Genomic DNA, 26295 nt, shown 5'->3' with positions numbered 1-26295 from the left:
TGGGGATGGTTGTATAATTAGAAGTACATGCAGAAATATTGCAAGATATCTGGTTGTAGACCAAGTTTGGAGGGTAATGCTTGTTGGTGTAAACATTAATAAGACCTTCACCATACTGGGCACAAGTGACCAGACTGTGTGGGAGAGACTTTTTAGTGTGGGAGGAAGGATATCAAGCACAGTGGAGAAACTGTTGATCACTGGCAAGCTTGATTTTGACAGAGTTTTTTATGAAGCCATTGGAGAGCTGAAACTCAATATATAAAAACATGTCATCCAGATGAGTAGGAATGAAGCTGAGACTGTAGAGGAATGATGATAGTGTGTCTTGGCTCTGGGTCCAGATCGTAAAGATATCATCAACAAAACCAAACCAAAAGGTGGATGTGGGGTACAGGATCTTGGGTGGCTATGAACGTTTCCTCATGTTGTCATACTATCCTTGATCCCTACCTGTAATGAATTACCTTGATCCTGTAAAACAGCTTGTAACTTCACACTTTTGTAGAGAATTCATACTTTTTGATTGGCAATCAATCTTTTCCTAATCATGTGGCTAAGGTCTACAAAATGTTCTCAGAAGTTATGGCGTGGTTCAATGAGAATTCGTACTCAATGACCCTAAGGAAACAAACAACACACACAGTTGCTCTCAAATCATATAGAACAACAGAAGATTATTATTGGATGTTACTGGAAAAAGCTGTCAATGATGTATTTTTCCAAATACCTATGCATTCATATGAATAGAAGACTTAATTGGGTGCATCGTGTTCTTTAGGTCTACAAAAATCTGTGTCTACTGAACTTATCTCTAAGTTGTTTTTCTAATGATGGAGACATCGCTAATTTTGTTTTTGTCCCTTTGTGTATTATGTTATTGTCCCCTGAGGTAATTTACCTGTGTGAAGAAAAATCGCTTCCCAAGGGAGCACCTGACGAACTTGTAAACATTGTAACCACCACTCCTGTGTGTGAAATTTTGGGAGTACTTTATTGGTTTATCGGATGTCAAAATTTTTGCTTTCACTTTGGTACCATCACCTGTTTGTGCTGCTTTTCCTGTGACTTACATATCAGCAACAGCCCATGTTGCAGGCCAGGAGCAACATTGTAAACAGACTAGGCACACTGCCTGAGAAAAAAATCACGAGTGTTTTCTATAATTTTTATTATATATTCCAGCGATAGTTCTCTGAAGTGGTACTATCACGTTTTAAATTATTACCAAGCCATCATCAGATCTGTTTAAAAAACAAACAGGAGGACAGTAAAAAACTAGATTATAAATCAAACTAACTTCTATACACAGCTATGTATACTTGAATACATCATACAGTAACTCATCAACTGAACAGACCTGGAGAGGCACTCATAATGTAAACATTTCTGTACTTTGACTGTTGGAACTGAAGATGGAAGTATCAGAACAAAATAATGATATACAGACGGCTATAGGCAAGTTAAACAAAATTATTCAGAAATGTCTTCAAGAGGAAGTAAGAAAAACAATATGTTCATTTTTATTAAACTTAAACAACTGAGGTATTTATTATTTTGTAAATACAGTTATACCCACGAAGAAAAGCATACATATATAGCTCATTCCACATTGTTTCAATAGATATGATGCAAATCATCTATAGAACAAGTAACTAACAAACAGCCTGCCCAGTTGGCCGTGCGGTCTAATGCATGGCTTTCCGGATGGGAAGGAGCACCTGGTCCCCGGCATGAATCCGCCTGGCAGATTTGTGTCGAGGTCTGGTGAACCGGCCAGTCTGTGGATGGTTTTTAGGCAGTTTTCCATCTGCCTCGGAGAATGCGGGCTGGTTCCCCTTATTCCACCTCAGTTACACTATGTCGGCGATTGCTGCGCAAACAAGTTCTCCACGTACGCGTACACCACCATTACTCTACCACACAAACATAGGGGTTACACTCGTCTGGTGTGAGACGTTCCCTGGAGGGTCCACCGGGGACCAAACTGCACAACAGCCCAGGGTTCGGTGTGGGGCGGCGGAGGGGTGAAGTGGACTGCGGTAGTCATCATGGGGTTGTGGACCACTGCAGCTGCGGCGGGGATGGAGTCTCCATCGTTTCTAGGTCCCCAGTTACAATACAATACAATACAATACAACTAACAAACAATGACATTTAGGAAGAAAAACGATTCACAGCAGCAGGAGTACTGACTAAATATAGCTGAACTTCATTATGTTGGTAGAAATTACACTTCATCAAGTAAGATGGCAGGTGGCACAATAATTGATAACAGAGAGAAAACTGTATCAGCATTCAAAGATTAACTGAAATATTTGTGTTCAAGAGATGAATCATAAATGCATAAGGGCAATAAAGAAAACAATGAAAGTTGTAAAGCAATGGCAGATGAGATGTATAATGCCATTCAGTGCACCATGAATGGAAAGGCAGCAGGAAATGATAGTCTTTCAAGATAAATGATTAATGCAGGAGGGAAAACAATACAAGCAGATGTTGCACTATTTACTTAATGTCTTTGGCTGAAAGAGGTTCCCCAAAAATTGGACGCTACTATAATGTATGACGCAACCCTATGGCAACCTTTAATGCCCATTGTGCAGAATGTTGTAGATCCGTACTACTGATTCCTGAATCAAGAGACACTGAGCCACTGTGGGCAATGCTGCCGTACATTGGTGGCCCTGTCACCTCACAACTACAGCTCATTCCTGTCACCCCCATCACTTTCACTGGTCCGTAAGCCCGCTCCACATAGAGAAGTTGTACCAGCAATTCCACACCACCTGTAATCCATTATACTGTCCCTTATGTTCTTAAATAATAATTGTATTTCACACACGCATAATTATTTTTTAAACAATTTAATGCTCACCCACCCATAAATCTTAAGTCCCCTATAGGGCAACCCATCATCCCAAGGGAGTACCTGAAAAACTTGTAAACACTGTAGCCACCACTCCTGTGGAAAAGGGAAAGTTTTGCAAGCTGCCACCTGTTTGTAGGAATTTTGGGAGTGCTTTATTGATTCATGGGATGTTAAATTTTTTTTTTCACCTTGGTACCATGACTGTTTGTGGTGCCTTTCCCATGACTTGCATACCAGAAACAGCCTATGTTGCAGGTCAGAACTAATTTGTACAGGTTAGGAATTGCAGGCAAGTCACATTTTGCAAGTGATGTCTGCAGCATCCAATGGAAAGTATGGAAGGATGGTCACATGGGACTCCGAGGCATTTGGACAAAGCGTGGTTTCCAGTTGAGATGTGCTCTGCTTTCAGCTACCAATCTGACAATACACACTCTCCCTTCACTCTCCTATTTTTTTTGGAATTTGGTTTGCAACAGTTCATCTGTGATGGCTACTCCAAATAGTTGGTGGCAAGTTGCCTTCCCCAGTTGGGCCCTTTGTAGCCCATACCCTGAAGAACAGGATTATTTTTACTTAGTTAGTATTCATGTTCTCATTTGAAGCTATCCTTATTGGATGCCCACTCCCTCACCCACCGCAGCATTTCCTTTCACTCTCCTACTTTTTCTGGACTTTGACCTCATTGTTAGTTATCTGATTTACTCATCCAAACTACAGTAGTCTTCTGTTAAAATTAATTCTCTTCTTATCTGAGCTGTTTATCATTTACATTTCACTTGAATATAAGACTACAATCTGGAGATAAACTTCCATGAAAGACTGACTTAACTGACTCAGACAGTGAGATGAAATTATCACACATGTCAAAAATTGATTCATACTTTCTCTCCGTACCACTGAGTGCACTGGAAGCTGTTAGTGGCAACCGCAGGACAAATGCTGGAAAGAAGCTATGCCCTCACAGTGATTGCTGTATCACCTGGTGGGATCCCGTTGTTGACCTGCCTGATATAAGTAGGGAATGGCAGTTCTCATTGTTGCTGCATAGGAGCCACATACTACGCTGGCCAATTTGTGGTGACAACTACTACCTCTGCCTCAGACTACTCTTGGACTGTCTGGTTCTGTACTTGTTGTTCACCATTTGAGTATCTGGTGAATATGGAATAAAAAGTATTAGTAAGTGTAAACCTCAACGACTTCATAACACTGAAATTTATATTCAGCATTAATACAGTTCTCTTTTTCAGAAAAGTTTTCTTTCTACTGCCAGTATGCATTTAGTATCCTCTTTATTTCTGCCACCAACAGTTAATTTGTTTCCCAAATGGCAAAATTCGGATATTGCTTTCAGTGTCACATTTCCTAATTTAATTTTCCCAGCATCACCTGACTTAATCTGAATAGTCCACTATCACTGCTTTACTTTTATTATATTCATCTCATTTTTCATGATGCTATCCAGTCTATTCATTTGCTCTTTCAACTCCTTCACAATCTCTGATGGAATTACAAAATCGTCAGCAATTCTGAAAGATTTTTATTTTTTCTCACCAAACTTTAATTCATTTTCCTATTTCTCCTATTTTACATTACAGCATGGTCATGTACAGATTAAATAACACTTTGTCTCATGTCCTTCTCAACCACTGTCTCCCTTTTATGTCATTTGCCTCTTTTAATTACAATCTGATTTCTGTACAAGCTGTGGAAAGGTTTTAACTCTCTATGATTTATTTTTGATGACTTCAGAAATCAAGAAGTATTGGCATTCTCTATACAGTTGAATGCTGAAGGATTTGAAATAAAAGAATGAAACTGAAATCTGTCAATTCTTCTTTGAAATAGATCAATAAACTAATCTCTTTTCAACACCAGAGTATGTGTGTAGTAAAGAGAACCGATAAATTATGCAACAAAAGAACTGCCATCTAGAATAGATTAGGTATAGTTATTCCCAGAACTTAATTAAAATATGATTTGAGAATTATATTCAATGTGCAAAGATAACAATGACCTAACTGCATCTATAACAGTGATGTAATTTTTTCATAATAGCATTTGTATTTAAAATGTCATTCCTTTCTGTAATAATTATAAAAATAATGTCAATAATTATAACAAATAAAACAATATAACATTATGAGAAGTATCCCATAAAGAATGGTTTCCCTAACACAGCTAAAAATAAATTGTACAACTTACTGTTGGTTTTAAACTTGCCCCAAGGACTTGTGCCCACATATGACCTCTCAAGCCCCTTGGGCAGCCCTTCTTCAAGAATTCTTGTGCCACTGGAGCATGATTTGATTCTATCACTAAGGAAAAGTAATTTTTATTAATGTTATGTCTCATATTCAGTGTTAAGGATGAAATTTATATTAAGGGTCTGTGAGCAGTATTTCAGTGCAATGGATCAGAAAGTACTACATGTAAAAAGTCTCAAAAATTAATAAATAGGTTGAGTAACTAATGCCACTGAAAATGTATGGTACTGTATTATATTGTATGAAAATGAGAAGTAATGAATTAACAGAGCAAACAAGTTAGTTAGTTAGTTTCAAGTTCCATGGATGATTTGCATGAGAAATGATAATGATGTGGAACAAGTCATTTTATATTTAGGTCACAAATTATTTTGTTAATGGCTACATGGTGATTATTTTTTTAAGGAAAAAAAGAACATACAGCTTTGTGTTAAAAATTCCTATCCAATACCTTTTACACATTATAATAATAAAAATCCTCCTATGCAATAGAAGAAGTTGTCAAGGAGAAACTTTTTCAGTTCTTTTTTTTTTTTTTTTCCAAAATTTACTTTGCAGTCGGTCAGAAAATTTATAATACAGGGTAAATGATCAAAAATTTTTGTTGAAGTATTGTGCACCTCTTCTTATCCTAAAGACAAACTTTATGTGGCATAATGAATGTAATTTTTGCTGCTGGTATTGTAATAATGTATAACGCTGCTCCTTTTGAACTACAGTGGATTATTTACAACAAACTTCACAAGGGAATAAATGTACAGTGAAATATTAGTCAAAATTGTCTGTTGCAGAGTTTGTTAAAAACCTGTATTTGGCCAAGATTACAATTTAGAGAACGCTGATTACTAGTTTCTATCATTCGAACAGTCATCTTAAGATCTGAAAGTTGCTACAAGTTTACAAGTCAGAAATACTTCAGAATAAAAACATATGGTGCCTAAATTGAGGGTATATATTACTGTGTTAACATCTTTAAAGAAATGTCACTGTAAAACAAAACAAATATACACAGATAATAAATGGGTTGAGTAACTAATGCCACTGAAAATGTGTGGTACCATATTATACTGTATGAAAATAAAAAGTAATGAATTAACAGAGAAAACAAGCTAGTTAGTTAGTTTCAAGTCAATAGCATGAAAACAAATTTACAATGAAAAACATACCTTACAGCCTTATTTAAAGTATAGGTATGTGAAACACTGCACGAATATCATTGTCATATGTTACATGGGATACAGTCATCATGCCCAACCACAGTGTCAATCAAAATTAAATGGATCAAAATAGTAGGCAGTTTGCTGGTCCTGTGTACATATGCGCAAACATCATTGTCATATGTGACATGACATAGCCATCATGCTCAACCACAGTGTCAGTCAAAGTTAACTGGACCAAAGTAGCAAACAGACTGACTGATACTGTCTATTCTGGCTCATAGGTCAATAAAAAATGCTGCCAGGTGGCTGTACAGTAAAGTGGATTACTACAATTAAAGAAAGAGAGATATTAAAATAGTAATTTAAAACAACTGGTTATAACTAGTAACTATAGCCATAAAATTTTAACATTTTTATGATAAAAATAAATAAAAAATAACATAAAATAAAGCTGGACAGATAGAAGTCATCTACATATGGTGTGATATTATAGCAAAACTAATAATCTCACAGAGAGAGAATTAACATTAATAATATTTTGTTCTTAAATCTTCATTATAAAATTAGTACTATTACATATCCAGAGCTTAATGAAATTACATAGGACTACACTGTACAATATGAAAACCAGAAGACATAGCCTTTATGTATGACAGTGGTCTTCAAAGCAATGCTATCCAATAAATGTTGTAAAAGCTACAAAAAGTAAAATATGATTCAGTACATGTAACACCCAACTACACCTTGCACTGGCCCAGTATAAGTGAAACTTTTGCTGATATTCAGCATATATACTAGTTGTTTCCTTACTGTCAGTTACATGTAGGGGGCATCTATGGTATGGTACATATGGAAGTTTAACAATCAAAGCAGGAAAACAATTAATGTAAAAATCCCTCTAGTGCAGGGATGCACAGTCTATGGCCAACAGGCTGCATGCGACTTACTATTCATTTTACGGCAGCCTGTCCCTCACAATTTGTTCAATCAAGGTGGTCATAAACACGCATTCCATTTCTAATTAATAATGGATGCATTTACATACTACACAATTATAATAAATTTCTGTGATAATATCAGCCTATTGCATCTTTTTCAGGATAATAAAGAAGAATGGTTATCATAGAAGAATGTGTGGCTGCCGTTAGAGCCTCATTGTGTGGTTTATCTTATCTGGAGGTGCAGTCTCGAGGTACAAAATGAGTTCACTTGGAGATTTCATGAGCCGGCATCAACAAGAGAAAGCGTCAAGTTATTTGTCAATCAGTCCCAAAAAACTGCAAATGTCGAAACATTGCTGATGAATCATATGGTGGGAGGCCTCCTGTACCACAAGAGACTGTGTGGCAAATCAGAGAAGCACTCAAAAGAAATCTAAATGTGTCATTTAAGCAATGAGTTAGATATGCCAAAATCAATGATTCTGGAAGTTTTAAACTTTCCCTTAAGAAAAAAACATACCATGTTCAGATGTTTGAGAAATTAGACCATGAAGATTATGCACCTCATGGATCACATTTTGTGTACTGATGAGGCTGCATTCCACATATGTGGTAAAGTTAACAAACATAGCTGTCACATATGGTATAACAAGCTACCTTATGCTACCCTGGAATGGGAAAGAGACACCAAGAGTCAATGTGTTGCTTGGGTTCACAGAGACTACAGCCACTGAAACTTTCTTTTTTTGCGGAAGAGACAATTACAGGAAACATTTACCTTGAAGTGCAGTAGCAATCTCTGGAAACACAGAGTCAGCAAAATGGCTTTGCTGACATTGTGGTGTTTAAACTGAACAGAGCTCTCCCTCATTTACAGCTCATACTAAGAGAGGGCCTAAATCAAAGATTCAGTAACAGATGGATAGGGTGAGGTTCAACAAGACTGTGACCATCACATTCACCTGATTTGACACCCTTGGATACCTCTGCCTCGGGATACATGAAGTCAGGGGCATAAAAAAAAAAACCTAAGGGATCTTCAGGATCTTAGAGCTTGAATCTGAGTTGCAGTGTTGGGTATTTCACAAGATGTGCTTCAGAATTTATTCAGGTCTTCTCGTCAATGATGGGAACTGTGCTACAAAATGGATAGAGGCCATGATGAAGTGTGATAGATGATAATAAACTGCTTTCACCAAACACTGTATACAATTTGAAAATCCCACAAATAGACACTAAATGTAAATAATAGTTACATAAATATAAGACAATAGTTCATGAACTAATGTTATTGTGTAAAGTAACATGTGCAGTATTCATCCAACTTGCAGTGTGGATATAACTGGTTGTAAATAAAACTATTAATTAATGTAGCCCCATGGTGTCCGGAATATATGATATGTAGCCCTAGGTCTATGTTGAAACTTGACTAAATGTTAAAGTACTGCAAATCAGCAGTATTACATATGTCACCCATAAAACAAGGAAAGATAAAGAAGATGGTGATGTAGGCTCAGGCAATGTCTTCAGTCACCCCCAGATTTAATGAAACAAGCATGAAGTCTATACTGATACTACATGCTTAGTTTGCAACATAAACTTATTGTTTCATGGAATATATGACAGATTTCTGTCTACAGCATAGGCTTGTGAACAAAGGAAATCCTGATGTGATGTCAACATTAGTATGTATGGATTATAATAACAATCAAAGCACAAAAACAAATAGTGCAATTGTCCCACAAGTACAATTGTCAGGAATAGCCAGTGACACACAAATTACAAATCATACATGAATTAGCATTAACTTTATGAGAATAGTGTAGTATTTGTACTTAACAAATTCTTACCAAATGATTTGTTCAATTTTGAAAACAACAAACAAACTCTAGATGTAAACAGTAACTTTGTAAATACAAGATGATAGTTGCTGAACTGGTATTCTTATGAAAGATGATGTACTGTAATATATAACACACTTATATCAATTACATTCAGTATATAAAAGGTTTTAAGTAGAAATAGTAATTGATACAGAACCCTAGTTACTGTAATATACGATATGTAGACCTATGTCTATGTTACAAATTGAATACATGCTAAATTATAATTCAGACTGTGAGTAAAAGAATCTGATGTAACCTTAATGTGTACTACGAGGGTAATCCCAAAAGTAAGGAACTAAAGATTCTCAATTGAGCAACTCTTATGAAATCCAAACTGTGATTGACTGAGGATATTACTTTTGCTCAGTTGGAATACTATTCTTAAAATACAAATTCTCAAAAATTTTGGAAAATTTCAGTAATGAAATGGTACAGTAGTTCTTGACATTTCTCCAATCACCATTCTTATAGACTTTTTCCATATTTTCTCAGTAGTCTGTTGGAAATACCATCAAATCCAGATGATTTTCTTGATAGTGGGTACCACACCAATGATTTTAGTAAAAGAATATGGCATAGTCCACTTTTTCTGTATATTAATTTTATTTGTTAACAACTAGTTTCAGTCTTCTAGACCATTCTCAGGTGATTTTGTGATTGTGTACAAAATAGAATAGATTATATTGCCTCCATGAATAGAAATGTAATATGTGAGTGTAGACATATTTTAAATACATATAGCTGCCTTAGAAAACCATGCCTTACACATTGAAAAGTCAGCATCTTCATTCCCTGTTTAACGTTACTCTTTGATCAATATCATACCTTTGTAAATGTCAAGCTGTCAGACCAAGACAGTAATTGTGGAAGAAAATGAATAGAAATAATAAATTTAAAAAAATGATATTTCAGAATGTAAGCTATAGATTTCCATTGCAGGTAAATATGATGTGTTTACATTCACATCTTTACATTTCTAGTAATGGAGGTAATATAATACATTCTATTTTGTGCAGAAACACAAAATAACATGAGATTGGTCTAGAAAGATGAAACTAGTTGTGAAAAATAAAATTAATACAGCAAAAATGCAAAATGCCACGTTCTTTTAATAAATCAAGATGAGCTTTAAATTTTGAGAGAATATATAAACTACTTAATTTCAGTAGAAGAAGTTGTTGGTACATTCATATGGTTGAATTTTATGAGAGTTGCTTCTTCAACATACTGCTCCGATTTTTCTCTTAAACTCCTTGTTCCTACATTTTCTACTATATTTAAGAAATGATTATTAATATATTTGCTATCTGTGACTCATTATTTATAGATCTTCCATTTAATTATGTAATGATGTTATCCTGTTCTTTGGCCGTTTGTGCTATCTCTCATATCACTACATTCCTTGTAGTCTTATGTCTGTTGTTAGGAACTGATGACCTTAGTAGTTTAGTCCCTTTAAACAACAAACCAGTCAACCAGTCTGATACCAGAGTTACTCATTTCTGACATAATGTGTGCATTCCTTGATTTCTTAATAACTGTTTTTAGTAATTTGGAGGAGTTTTTGTTGTATGCAACTGCTGCAGGTTTTCTACTTTTTCTTGCCAACAAATGCATTCCTTTTTTCCTTTTACATGACATCTTAGTTACATAACATTAATACTTCTTCCATACATTTTGTAATGATATGGAATATAGACACACACACACTTTCTCTCTCTCTCTCTCTCTCTCTCTTACCGAACAGAAGGAGCCATTTGGCAGAATTTTAAATGCTGTTTGGTATGCAAATGACAAAAGATTTTTGTGGCAGCATAATTCACCCCTTTCTGTGCTAAAGTCAGATTTAACCCAAAATGGTGAAGATCATACTTTGTTCTAGTGTTGTAATTATGCAATTTGCTATTATTTTTGAACTGAAATGGGTTACCAATAACAAATTTCATAAATGAATATATGTGTTGCGAAGGTACTGAGAATATCCCAAGTTCCTTAAATGAATATCTGCAAGGTGATCTTGAGTGGGCTCCAGCAATTATCCCGATTGCATGTTTTGTGCAATGAATACTTTTTCTCTTAATGATGAATTACCCCAAAATATGATGCCATCTGAAAGCAGTGAATGAAAATAGGCATAGTAGGCTAGTTTACTGATATGTTTATCACCAAAATTTGCAATAACCCTCATAGTATAAATAGCTGAATGTAACCGAAGTCTCTTTAGTGAACCATATTTTTTTTACATGGCTGTTAAATATGCCTTCTGATTAGCTTATGTGGAAAGCTATTTTCAAATAATGATAGGAATTTATCATGGAATAGATTAAATGTTATGTTAGCATTTGATTCTTTATAAATTTCATGCCAGGTCACCACTTCTAAATGATTCTTAAAAACCAAGCCATGGAAAATCCAGGATGGAATGTAACAATATTAGGGAAGTTACTACTCACCATAGAATGGAAATGCTGAGTCGCAATAGGCACAACAATAAGATTCACACAATTATAGCCATTCAGGCCTTTGTCAGCAATAAACACACATACACACACGCACACACACACCCACGCAAACGCAACCTGCATGCACGTCTGCTGTCTCAGACAACTGAAACCACACTGTGAGCAACAGCACCAATGCATGATGGGAGTGGGGTAAGGAGGAGGCTAGGGCGGGGAGGGGGAGGGATAGGATGGTGGGGGTGGCAGACAGTGAAGTGCTGCAGTTTAGACACTTAGACGGAGGGCAGGAGAGAAGGTGGGTGGGCGGGTGGGGGGCGGGGGGGGGGGGGGGTTAAGTAGCGGAAAGGAGAGAAGTAAAAAGAAATTAAAAGTCTAGGTGTGGCGGTGGAATGACGGCTGTGTAGTGCTGGAATGGCAAGAGGGAGGGGGCTGGATGGTTGAGGACAGTGACTAACCCCACCCACCTTTCCTCCTACCCTCCGTCTAAACTGCAGCACTTCACTGTCCGCCACCCCCACCGTACTATTCCTCCCCCTCCCTGCCCCAGCCGCCTCCTTACCTCACCCAGTCGCCACTGCCATCATGCACTGATCCTGCTGCTCGCAGTGTGGTTTCAGTTGTCTGAGACAGCAGACGTGTGGACGTGTGTGCAAGTTGTGTTTGCGCAAGTGTGTGTGTGTGTGTGTGTGTGTGTGTGTGTGTGTGTGTGTGTGTGTGTGTGTGTGTGTGCGAGTGTGTGTGAGCGCATGCACATGTGTGTCTATTGCTGACAAAGGCCTTAATGGCCAAAAGCTATAATTGTGTGAATTTTTTTGTTGTGCCTATCAAGAATCAGCATCTCCGCTATATGGTGAGTAGCAACTTTCCTTCCCTAATATTGTTATCGATTCTTAAAAATGTTTATTCTGGAGTCATTAATTATTCTAACTGAGGACTGTCTGTACTATAAGCGACTATCTTTTATTAATTCTAACTGTGCATCATGATCAGAGAGAGCATTTGTTACTGGATGTACAATTACATTTCTGCTTTTATCTCCATCTAATAAAACATTATCAGTCACAGTCCTACTGCTTATATCCACACATGTTTGAAAGTTAATTACTGAGATCAAATTGTAGGTTTCAAATAGAGTTGCCAATAAGTTTCCCTATCAGAATCCCTCCCCACCCCCCAAAAAAAGTACATTGAAATCACATGGACTATTAACTGCTTGCTGCTATCTGCTATAGCATAGCAAGTAATCCATATGCCTCACAAACAGTTAAAAAGTCAGAATTTCCCATTGAGGATCTGTGTGACTTCTAATTGGACAACAGATGATGCGATCTGCTCTAAACCTGTCCTGATACAGCAGGAACTGAACAGCGAAAATCCAATTTCATAACAGCACTAAAAGGAAAATCCGCTGTTGAGTGCTTTGAAGATTATTTTGATGGACAGGTATATGAACTTTGTCAGTGAAAGTGTCCAATACACTACACAGAACAATAATCACAGCTACGAGTTATCCAATGTATGCATAAAAAGGTTCATAGGTATACTACTCTTCACTGGATACCATGCTCTTCCACAGGAAAAGCTATACTGGAATGAAGATGAGGATTTTGATATAAGGTGTATGACAGTGTATGAGTTGTAACAGATATCTGGAAATAAAGTGCCACCTCCACTACAATGATAACACATGTCTGAACAGAACCCCAACTGACAAAAACGATAAACTTTTTAAAATTTGTGGTTTATGGATTTACTGAATAATAATTTCATGAAATTTCAAGTTTTTTCCAACAGCCTGAGCATTGATGAACAAATGGTACAATACTGTAGACACCATTACCTAAAATATTTCATTCGTGGGAAACCAGTGAGATTTAGATTCAAACAGTGGGCCATGTCCTGTTCGCAAAGCGGTTTTTGTCACTGTATGTCAGTCTATGAAGAAAGATTGAAGGACTGGCAGATCAGCTGTGTTGAATATGATTTCTTTTCTGCAGACTCCTGAAATTCACAAAATATACACAAATCAAAAAAGTTTTGCATCACCTCAGTTCTGGGAGTTACGGAACCTGTACAGGAAATTGGAATAGAGATCAACATAAACATCATTCCTGCCCTTTTTATTACTCATGAAAACCGAACATTGCATCTTGTACCACCACACAGGGAGACCTTTAGAGGTGGCAGTTCAGATTTCTGTACACACTGGTACCTCTAATACCCAATAGCATGTCCTCTTGCATTGCTGCATGCCTGCATTTGTCATGGCGTACTATCCACAAGTTCATCAAGGCACTGTTGGTCCAGACTGTCCCACTCCTCAATGGCGATTCAGCATAGATCACAAGATAAGCACGATTTGTCATCCATGTAGGTGAATGCTTCGCCAGTATGCTGTTGATATGGTTCACTATCATTCTGAGGATGGCATTCACGTATCATAAGGGCGTTATGGCACCTTTCATTACCAACCGCAGCGTACATCGGCCCCACATAATGCCACACCAAAACAACAGGGAAGCTCCACCTTGCTGCACTTGCTGACAGTGTGTCTAAGGTGTTCAGCCTGACTGGGTTGCCTCCAAAAATATCTCCGACAATTGTCTGGTTGAAGGCATATGTGACACTCATCAGTGAAGAGAACGTGATGCCAATCATGAGTGGTCCATTCGGCATGTTGTTGGACCCATCTCTACTGCGCTGCATGATATCATGGTTACAAAGATGGACCTCGCCATGGATGTCAGGAGTGTAGTTGCACATCATCCAGCCTATTGCGCACAGTTTGAGTCACAACACAATGTCCTGTGGCTGCACAAAAAGCATCATTCAACATGGTGGCGTTGCTGTCAGGGTTCCTCCGAGCCATAATTCGTAGTTAGCAGTCATTCACTGCAGTAGTAGCCCTTAGGCAGCCTGAGCGAGGCATGTCATCGGCAGTTCCTGTCTCTCTGTATCTCCTCTATGTCCAAACAATGCTGCTTTGGTTCACTCTGAGACACCTGGACACTTCCCTTGTTGAGAACCCATCCTGACACAAAGTAACAATGCGGATGTGATCGAACCACAGTACTGACAGTTTAGGCATGGTTGTATTACAGATAACACAAGCCGTTGACTGGAACTGATCGGCTGTTGGACCCCCTTTGTCTAACAGGCACTGCTCATGCATGGTTGTTTACATCTTTGGGTGGGTTTAGTGACATCTCTGAACAGTCAAAGGGATTGTGTCTGTGATACAGTCAATGTCTGTCTTCAGGAGTTCTGGGAACCAAGGTGATGCAAAACTTTTTTTTGACATGTGTATTTCAAAAACTTTTTCACAAGATTCCGTTTGATGAAAGTGCTCTCCGAAATGAGAGTAAGGGCAACTGGAACTGCCGTTATGAACTGAATGAATAACTGTCATATAGAATCTAAGAACAGCATGAAGAAGAAACGAAGAGGAGTGTATGATTATAGATTTGACAGAATACGGAGATAATGGCAGCAATATGGAAAGATAACAATCGTGTAAATCTCTTGCAAACCATGAAACAGTGCATCCAATAAACTGAGTAAAGAGAAGGAGCAAAGCTGAGAGCAAAAAAGTGCAAGTTCCACAGCCAAGAATGATTTCAGAATATAACAGTCATATGTGAGGTGTGGACAAACTGGGCTGGAATGTGCAGTAATGTTGTGTGAGAATTCGAGGTAAGAGATGGTACTTCCCATAGTTCACTGACGCATTTGATGTAATGTTAGTCAACATGCACATCATCTACTGCCTCTCAAATGAAAATATTCCACTGCTTCAATTTTGGAGGATGGTGGAAAGGGTATATCCTGTTCATCACCTGCTGTTTCTGATCCGAAAAGGGCAGGACATCCATCATACCCAAAATCATCCATTTCACTTGTTCCAATTGAACATAGACATGGACATGTCATTGAATACACAATACTGGGGAAACAAAGAAAATGTGAAAAAGGGGGGGGGGGGAGGGGGGGAGGACTGTTTTGTTGTCTGGCACAAAAAATAAAAGAAAATGTAAAAAGAGAGTGGCATGTGCCATAATCCCCACTTGGAGATCGAATAAAGTAAATCATTTATTTCGAGATTATTACATTTTTTAAATTTTAAATACCTTTTCCTCATCTCTATGTCAACCAGTAAACACAGAAAGAAGTGTAGATCGAAGAAAAAAACATAGTACTTATTGGGTTAACAGTAGAAAATGGATGAAATTGGTGTTGTGTTGCAGTAAGTTTATCCAAGCTACACCAATATTTCATCATATGGTTTCATTTTTGTCCTGAACATGCAATGACTCCAACCTTGTTATTTCTTTTGCATTCGATATGCCAGATGCCTTATGGTACTATATGCATTCAGCATGGGAAACTTAACTAATATGCAAATGCAACAAAACATTATTCATTATAAATTTATATTTAAAAACAAAGATGATGTGACTTACCATACGAAAGCACTGGCAGGTCAATAGAAACACAAACAAACACATACAAACACACAAAATTCTAGCTTTCGCAACCAATGGTTGCTTCGTCAGGAAAGAGGGAAGGAGAGGGAAAGATGAAAGGATGTGGGTTTTAAGGGAGAGGGTAAGGAGTCATTCCAATCCCAGGAGCGGAAAGACTTACCTTAGGGGGAAAAAAGGACAGGTATACACTCGCACACACACACACACACACACACACACACACACACACACACACACACACACACACACATATCCATACGCACATACACAGACACAAGCAGACATTTGTAAATTTAGGCTTGATTCCAGTTGTTCAAATGATTCTCCATGAAAAGCAATAGCCAGATCATTGGCATAGGTGAACTTCCGTATTTGTGTTCCGGCATATCAGAGATGTACAAATTAAACACTAAAGGAGCTAGCACAGAGCCTTGTGACAGTCCATTATTGAGGATTTGGGCTTTGCTTGTTTTTCCGTCAAGATATACTCTGTATTTCATTGTGGATAGCATATTATAAAAGAGCTTTAATGACTTCTTACATCTGACTACTGTAGCAAGCTTATACAGTAATTCTTTAGGCCATAGGTCGTATGACTGTGTCGTATGCAGTTGAGAGGTTATAAATAATAGACCAGTCTTTTTCTTGTTCTGAAAACCACGTTCAATATGCATGATTAATGCCAGGACCTGATCACAGCAACTCCTCTTCAACCTGAAACCAGCTTGCACCACGGGTATTGCTGCATCTGTTAGGTGGGTCACTCTCTTTAGAAGAATCTTCTCTAGAAGTTTGTACATCACACACAGCAGAGAGATAGGTTGTAGCTCTTGGGATCTCTCTTGCCCTTTCCAGGCTTCAAGATAGCTATTATCTTTGACTCCTTACATTTGTTTGGGATGTTTCCAGTCTCAAGTATGGTGGAGAAAAATTTGCAGAGCCATGTGTGTGCTCTTCGACGTAGGTTCCTTAGAAACTCCAGTAGGATTCCATGAGGTCTGGCCGCTTTCCTTGATTTGATGTTATTTGTTGCAGTTATCAACTCTTATTCAGACAGAGTGCTCACAATGTATGACTGTTCTGTGCAGTTCTTCAGTGCTTCAGCCACAAGTTTTTTAAGGTCCTTCTTCTGTTATGTAGGGACAATGGATCTTGGAGATTTCAAGTATAACTGAGCTTATTTTATTAGGGTTAACAGCACTCTGTTTGGATCTAAGATGTACAACTTCTCCTAATTTTCTGAGAAGGCCCCAACATTTACGGCTGGAATGGGTGAAGTCAAGCTGCTCAGCTAGCTCATGCCAATGTTTCCTTCATTCTTTGTCAAGAAGCTTGGTCAGTGAGTCTGCAGTCCGGGGATTTTCAGTGTTGTTGTGTTTCTGAAGAAGAGGTTCACTTTGATTGGTAAAGCCTGGTATGTATTCTCTTCTAGCTCCACATGGGTTAGTTTCTTTGGCTGCTAGCAGCAGCAGTTTGGTAAACCTTTCATAGTTTATCAGATTTGGAGGAATTCTGGTCACAGTTTGTTCCATGTGAGATTGGAATTTGTCCCATTGTGCCTCACAAAGGTTCCAACGGGGGATTGGTACGCTGTCTATGACGTAACTGCAGGCCAATCTCCACAATGACTGGTGAGTGCTGGCTTTTCAGCAGTCATGTCAAAACAGTTTGCTTTGCTTGCATTGGGATCCCATCATTACTGGTCATCACAAAACAGAGTACTGGTGAAGTTAAAGTTTTCCATGCATTCGATGTAAATGTAGCCTTGTCCTTAGCATCATATATGAGGTGGATATTGTTGACATCAGCCCAATCTGCTAGCTGGAGACCTTGGTCATCACAGGAGTGTTATCCCCATCTGAAATGGTGAGAACTGAAACCCCAATATATACTGCTAGGTGGCTTAAATCTGAAAGAATGGAGATGTCCAATTTTTGCATGGAGGTTTGTACACGTTGACTATCACTAAGTCATTTACTTTTATCCCTATGGCAAAGTCAGTGGGCATGGGAAACTCTGTAGTGTTATTCAATAGCTCATTTTTAATAATTGTTGCAATTCCATGCTTTTCATGGCCTTTGGAGCCAACTGTGGTAAATCCTTGCACTTTTAAGTTGGTAAGTTGAACTCTCATCGGTATGTGTTGCTTGAAGTGCCAGTCATCTACCTCATTTTCTTTCATAATTTTTGAGATGATACCACCTTCATTGTTGGCTTGGGATATCCTTAGAACATGCCTAATTTTTGGTTTTTTGATGGGCCGCATTCTACTAGCCTTCGAGTAGCACATCTGGTGGGGCGAGGAGGTACGAGTACGTCCAGCCATCGCTTGGGGGTGACATTCACTTCATGTTTTGCTCTCACATCAAAACACTACTAGGGGAGTGGGCCACATTGAGGCTGTCACGGTCCACTCTAACATTGTGTTGAAGTAACGTAGTTAGAATTGTTGCAGTTGGGCCAATGATGTAAGGCAGTCATGTTGATATCACTGAGTTTTATCATTGATGACTTGACACTGTGTGCCTTACAAGAGAGAGGTAGGAGAACACTGCTGTGGTGGTGGGGGGCCCTAACTGATGACGCCAGGAATGGAGTGACAGTTGTCTTGATGTTGTGGTGTGCCACATGCTAAATCCAGCAATAGATGGAAGTGATAGAGGATCTCAGTGCTGAGCACTGGTTCAATGACATTTGCAATGAGAAAGTCCCAAGAAAACAACACCCTGAAGCTGAGATCTAAGGTACGAGATGCATATCCATAGATGGTAATAGAGGAGTCATTTGCTGTGCAGAACTGGGTGGAAAGTCTGACACTCATTGCTGGAAAATGCCCAAAAGTGTTCAGGTGGGGTGAGGTACTCATATTCAAACCTATGTCAATGAGAAAATATTGTCTATATATATGGTAAAAAATGCAGAGTCCACCACTCTGCTGAAGAGGGGGCAGGTAAGATGTTTCGTTGATGTATTGCAGGGAGAGATGACTTGAATGGTTGCTGTGATCTGGTTGAACTGTCACAGAATACACTTTTCTTTTGGGTAATCACACAGTGGCCAGCAATTGTGTGCCACTTTGGCAAACTGTGTTAAGAACTAGCATAATCATCCTTGCACAGGAATATCATTGCACAAGGCATGGCTACCAGTTGTGCAAATGTTTGATGTAGTTGGCTGAAGGTCATCACCCCTGGTGACAGAGTTGAACCTGACACTCAGTGTTGGTCAGGTGTCAAGTCTGGTTCAGCTGTACCTAGGTGGTTGGTGCAGTGGGGCTGCTGTGAGTCATGTTCAGAGGCATTGTTATCAACAGTGTTTATACATTGTTGTTGTTGCAAAGCAGTAAATATCCTGAGAGAGGGAGAAGGAGATGGATAGACACACAGAGAAGCAGGAGGAGATGGACAGTGTGTTTGAGAAGGAAGAGATGGAAACAGAGGGTAGGAGAAGAAGATGGCTTGAAAGGGAGGAAGAAATAGTTACTGAAAGGGGGAAGGAAAAGATGGATAGAGAGAATGGGGAGGAGATGTAGGACAGAGATGTGAGGACGGGATGGACAGAAAGAGGTGGAGGAGAAGTTGGATAGGCATATAGAGGGAAGAAGATTATGGACAGAGAGAGCAGGGAGCAAAGAGACAGATGTGGAAGGAGTAGATCAACAGAGAGAGGGGAGTGGAAGAGATGGACAGATATGAGGACAAGGGGGTGGACTGATGGAGGGGAGAGAAGGAAATAGACAGTCAGAGGGGTGGAGTAGGAGATGGACAGAAAGAGGGGGGGAGGAGGAGACGGACAGTGAGTGGGCAGCAGAGGAGATGAAACCAAAGATGGAGGAGCTAGACATGGGAAGAGAAAGGGGGAGGAGGAGATAGACAAAGAGATAAGGGGGAGGGAGAGATATATGCAACTGTGCAATAAAGAACAGACAGAGAACAGGGGGAGGTGGGGAAGGATGGAGAGGGGGAAGAGAGAGGTGAGGGAGTGGATATAGAAAGAGAGGGGTAAGAGGAGACAGATAAGACAGGGGGAGGCCAAAAAAGGGGAAGAGAAAATGGACAGAGTGGGGAGAAGATGACTGGAATAAAAAATGTCTATGCAAGCAAGTTATTTAGCTAATACAGAGAAACCCCGCTTTTACACTTTTCAAGGGACTTCGAAAAGAGGTGTAAAATGTGGCAAATAACGTTTTAAGCAGTGAATTCTGCAGCTGTCAGTCATTACTTAAATAATGAAACACTGGACTGGTTATGTATTTTTTATGCTTAGCATGACATTTTTTGAGTATTGTTTCTTGCTGTCAAATGCAAATATGTAAAAAATCATTTTGTGTGGTGTTTGAATGTGTTATTCTGCGTCTCTTGCATTGTAGTCGTCTTTTTAGGGTTATCAGGTACTGTGCCACCTCAGTTATGTGGAGAACCACACACATGCAAACTATCACTCACATTGTTTGTTTGTGTAACATAACAAAAAATACATATGTAAATACTGAACTTGACAATGAGAAGAAACTCTTGAAACACGTTTTGCTCAACATGAAAAAAAATATGTAAACAAAGCTGTGTTTAAACTAATAATATTTGAGCAAAGAAAAGTGAATATAGCGCTACATGTGGCCAAACACCGAAACAGGATAAAAAAAGGTGTCACAATGATCACAACAACCACGAAACTGCATTTGCGCGCCAGAAACAGTTTGGAAATGGTTGTGATTTGTTATGATATCTTTATTCGAATGAACCTAGTTACTCCCATCAGCCACCATGCCAAGTAGGGGTTGGCAGTGGCGGCAGATAGGGCATGAATTGTTCCAACTTTTACATGTTTACCAGTTCAAATCTACTGAGCAGAGTGGACTGGTGTCAAAAAACTTAACCACATAATATTTGTAAACACTATTGGACAGCCAACATCATGCCAGAGTGTTTTTTTCTACATGAACATTTTTTCATAATGTGTAAATCACGGGAAAATTATAAAATGTTGACACAAAATCGGGTGCAAATTAACATTGTGGACATAGGAAATTTGACGAGAACAATAAAAAAATTTCTTAAACAGCAGGAAAATGTTAATTCCAGGGACATAAAAGTAGGGTTATACTGTATGTTTACGACAGTGGATGTATGTGGGTGCATGTATGTACATATGTTCCACACCTCTCCTAAACCACTACATCAATTTTTAACCCTATTTGGTACACATAGTGCTTATTGTCTAAAAATGATTACTTTATGGATAGGAAACACATAGCTCCCACAGGGGAAGGAGTGATGGTGAAAAGCATTGTTAATGCCTGACACCAAGGCTGTCCTTCACAACTAGCATGTTGTGCTGGTAGCATTGGAATGCATTCCAGGGGTTACACATACTGATGAGCACAGCTGAGCAGACAAAGGGGAGAAGATTAGATGAACTGCAAAAGTGGAGAGAAGGAGAGGGCAGGTATTGGGAGTAGGAGATGGGCAAATGAAATGAGATCGATAGAAAAGGGGAAGATGGGATGGGTAGAGAGAGAAGAGACAGGAGGAGATGGTTAGAGAGGGAGGATGAAGAGATAGACAGAGAGAGAGAGAGAAGGAGGTGGTGATGTACAGAGAAAGTGATGAGGAGGAGATAGACAGAGGAAGTAGTGAAGAGGGGTGGAGCAAGAGAGTGAGAGGAGGAGATGGACAGAGGGAAGAGGGAGGAGGAGATGAACACAAAGAGGAGAAGGATCAGGTGGAAAAGGAAGAGAAGGAGGAGGAGATGGATAGAGACAGGGAGGGAGGAAGAAGTGAATAGAGAGAAGGGAGGAGGTGATGGGTAGGAGGATATGGACAGAAAGATGGGGAGGAGATGAAATGAGAGGTGGGGGAAGAAAGAGATGTAAATAGAGAGAGAGGAGGAGGAGGAGATGGACAGGGAGAGGGGAGAGGAGGAGATGTGCACAATGTATGTGTGGTATGCACACTGAAGCTTTGCCACTGGTGAAAGTCTTGTAGTATAAATAAAAATGTGTTTTTATGGATGTTTAGTTGCAGTGTTGCTATACCCATAAAGTAATGTAAATGGTAGGGATTTAAAAAAAAAAAAATCTACTGGCCAAGTGGTAGGTCCCATCAGTCAGGATGAATGGGGACAGGCAGAGGGTGTATAAAGGCAACATACAATATCCTGCTGCAGAGCATGCTGTACAACACGACAGTCACGACCTCAGTGCGTTTCAGCACACATGCCATCTGGATTCTTCCCGCAGACACCAGTTTCTCAGAACTCCGCAGATGGGAACTAACACTACAACATGTCCTTAGTTCCCACCACCCACCTGGCCTTCATTTACGTTAATTCCTTCTGTCTCAGCATTTATTCACAGTAACTACTCCTTTCTCCATTCCATTTGAGTTTTCCACATCTTTCATTTTCTGACTTGTCTATTTCTATGACCCCTCCCCCCATCTCTGTTATACACAATACACTTAGCTTTTCACTCTTATTAATTCATACATGATGTTTTAGTAATAATCTCTATCTTGCATATTACCTTGTTTTCCACCTTTAAGCTCTCAGGATTTCAAATCTCATCTGGTGCAGTCCCCAACAAGCAGCCTGTCCTTCTCATTCTATCTGCAAAGTCTCCCCTGATCGAGGATTCTGGGTGACTTTTCTAAACTGTGCCCCTTTCTAAACCTCTCCAGACGTTTTCTTCGCCTCTCCCTCCTTCCCCTGCAATTCTTCTGCCAGAAGAAGGAGCCATTGGTTCCAAAAGTTTGTGAAAGTTAAATGGTTTTGTGTGTTTGCTCCCATGTCACCACTTTTTGAGCAGATTTTTTTAATCACATGCACACACGCATGCAAAAGCAACTCACACACACAACTGCAGCTTCAGGCAACTGAAACCACACTGCGAGCACCAGCACCAGTGCATGATGGGAGTGGCATCTGGGTGGGGGTAAGAAGGAAGCTGGGGCAGGGAGGGGGGAGGGATAGTATGGTGGGGGTGACGAACAATGAAGAGCTGCAGATTAGAATAACTGCAGTGGAGAAGTGGGGAGGGAGGGGGAGGAGGGGGGGAGAAGTAGCAGAAAAGAAGAAAGACTGGGTGTGATGGTGGAATGATGGCTGAGTAATGATGGAATGGGAACAGGGAAGGGGGCTGGATGGGTGATGACAGTACTAACGAATTCAGAATTCTGAATTGTGCAGATGGGAACTTTCCCTGCAATACACACCACTTTTCCATAAACCTCCTGGCCTTAACCTTTGTTAGGTTCAAATTCAGAATTCTGAATTGCACAGGTGGGAACTTTCCCTGCAATACATCCTACTTTCCTGTATCCCTCCTGGCCTCAACCTTCACTGTCCTCACCCATCCAGCCCCTTCCCTGTTCCCATTCCAGCACTACACAACTGTCATTCCACCATCACACTCAGTCTTTCTTCTTTTCCGCTACACCCTCCCCCTCTCTCCACTGCGATATGTCTAACCTGCAGCACTTTACTGTCCACTGCCCCTACCATACTATCCCTCCCCCTCCCTGCCGCAGTCTCCTCCTTATCCCCACCCAGTCGCCAATCCCGTGATGCACTGGTGCTGCTGCTTGCAGTGTGGTTTCAGTTGCCTGACAAATCATGTGTGTGTGTGTGTGTGTGTGTGTGTGTGTGTGTGTGTGTGTGTGTGTGTGTGTGTCTTTCGAATTTGATATAATGCATTCTCTTCTAGTTTCTGAAAGATATTTCAACAGTTATTTTCAACACTTACTGTTTCTACTTTAATCCTAAAATATCTAGTTTTGAGATGAATCTTTACCTCCCTCTTCATTCATCTTCTGTGCTAATGAATGATAGAAGTGCTTCTTCTTTGTCAGACAACGGGATTTGTTTAATTAGCTATGGATAATTATGTTTGTTTCAAGTTCTACTTGTATCTGGTTTCACTATATCCCATATTATTTTTATTTTGGTTTCTGATGTTGCTGTTTTCTTATCATCGTGTTTTTCCTTAGATGTTTGGATTACTTTCCTTAGCTTTAGTTTCACTAAGAAATTAAATACTAGGGATTAGAAGTTTCATGTAGATTGCTGTATATGTACAGATCAAGAGGCCAAGAAAGAAGTACAAAGACATTCTTAATAAGAAAGATAGTAAATAGAGGAAAATTATTATAATATGCTGTGGACTCATATTCACACATGATGTCCTGTATAGTGATCTTGGGTAGTGTTGCTAATGTGAAAATGATGGTTAGGCTGCAGAAGAAAATCATTAGACGTATTTAAATAAATGTCCTCAGTACAACTCTGTACAGAAAACTTCAAGGAACTACGCATATTAATTGTCCTATCATGGTAGATACATGAAAAATTCTGTATTTGGAAACACATTGCACTGCCTTATCAAACAAAGGAGTGCATCGTTATAGAAATAGTATAAACTACCATATACAAAGCAAGTGGTTGAGTCTATTTGATAAGGACCCATTTTATAACAATCTTCCATATGATAAAAAGAGTAAACAAATGATTCCAGTTCTCAGAGTATATCAATATATCTTTCTGTGGCTAAGAAATACATAAATAATGATATTCTCAATTACTTGTTAATCACTATATTGATATATCTGTATTTATGGCATTTATTTACATACTTATACATATTAAGTTCAGGTATAGAATTTTATGTACTGTGTTTCAGTTTTGTACAGTTGATTTACTCATTCTCATTGTAAAATCACCCATGGACAACTAAATCAACTACTCACTTAAAGTCAAACAATAATAAAGCAAATAATAATCCAAACATACTGACTAATCCATTTCCAGGCCAACTAACAACTAATCTATGATAATATGACCATGGTAACTCAGTAAGGCTAAGACTGGAGGTAACTGCCTACTTATGCTTGCCTCCTAGATAATGGAAAACACCATAAAACTATCTCTGATTGTGAAGTGCTGAACATGCTGAATTGGGAAGTGTCAGGGTTTTCGCCACAGAAGCATCTAATGTCATTGAAGCATCACATGGGGATACAAATGAAGGCAAATTTTTGAGGATGTTTTAGATCTGGGCTGGTGATCCCAAAGAATATCAACAATGAACACATTTAACAGATGCTGACACAAAGTTTTATCAGTGATACAGAAATCTGAGAAACTGGGGTTGGGAAGGACAGTATTAATACCACCATTCATTAGATTTTATAAAAAGTGGAATATATGTTTCCAATTGGTGATGCACAAATGGACTGATGAGGAAATGGCAACATACATGGTGACTGATAAATATTTTATTGACATACATCATTAAGCTTCACCATTTCTGTAAACCATTACTCTTGGGGTTACAATCTGGAAGCCACCATTTTACCTTACAATTAGTTGGGTTCTGTCACATGTGGTTATTAGCAACAATGGTTACATTTTCTATTTTAATCAGATGTCATAGTACTGACACTATCAGAAAATAACACTGTTGTGCAAAACTTCAGTATGAAAGAAGTCTTTGCATGATGTGTCACTGCCAAATAAAATAACTGGATGAAATTTGAGCCATATGTAGAAAGAACTGCTACAGTATAATACAGAAGGTAGCTGAAAGAATCACACAATGAGATAAACATAAATGACATTTTCATTCAAAGACAATAATTACACTGAAGTCACCCCTGGAATTATGACAGGTGGCACATAGTTTTTCGTAGCATATGTGGGCACCATTGATGGCAATGAATGCTTTGCAATGTGCTTTCATGCTGGTTTCAGGCATGGCAAGAAGTTCTTGTGGAAGGGTATTTCATTCCTGCACCAGCATGGTTAACAGCTGCTGGATGGTCATTGGTGCACGTGGACATTCTGCACTGTGTATCCCCAATTCATCCCACATCTGCACTGTGAGATTGTCAAAGAAGCGGCAGGACAGTAAAAAGTAAACTCTTTGTCTTTAAATATGTCTGCTCGTGTCTGTATATGTGTGGATGGATATGTGTGTGTGTGCGAGTGTATACCCGTCGTAAGCTCTTAGTTCATCCCTATGAAATCCCCAAACAACCTTCCCTACCCTCTGGCTCCTACCCTTGTAACCGCCCCCGGTGTAAAACCTGTCCCATGCACCCTCCCACCACCACCTACTCCAGTCCTGTAACCCGGAAGGTGTACACGATCAAAGGCAGAGCCACGTGTGAAAGCACCCATGTGATCTACCAACTGACCTGCCTACACTGTGACGCATTCTATTTGGG

The 26295-nt window shown here is 39.2% G+C and overlaps 1 protein-coding gene across 1 annotated transcript in view; it reads right to left on the bottom strand.

Moving 5' to 3' along the window:
* Positions 1-26295, bottom strand: part of LOC124625756 (TBC1 domain family member 19) — a 179099-nt gene that overhangs the window by 88249 nt on the left and 64555 nt on the right. Inside the window, exon 7 of the mRNA XM_047149199.1 lies at positions 5081-5193. Within this exon, the coding sequence (XP_047005155.1) occupies positions 5081-5193 (113 nt within the window). The remainder of the gene's footprint in view (positions 1-5080; positions 5194-26295) is intronic.

This window comes from Schistocerca americana, chromosome 1, assembly GCF_021461395.2.
Source record: "Schistocerca americana isolate TAMUIC-IGC-003095 chromosome 1, iqSchAmer2.1, whole genome shotgun sequence".
In the NCBI taxonomy this organism is placed as follows: Eukaryota; Metazoa; Arthropoda; class Insecta; order Orthoptera; family Acrididae; genus Schistocerca; species Schistocerca americana.
Note: the sequence above shows the minus strand (reverse complement) of the source record. Positions and strands in the feature narration are given on the sequence as shown.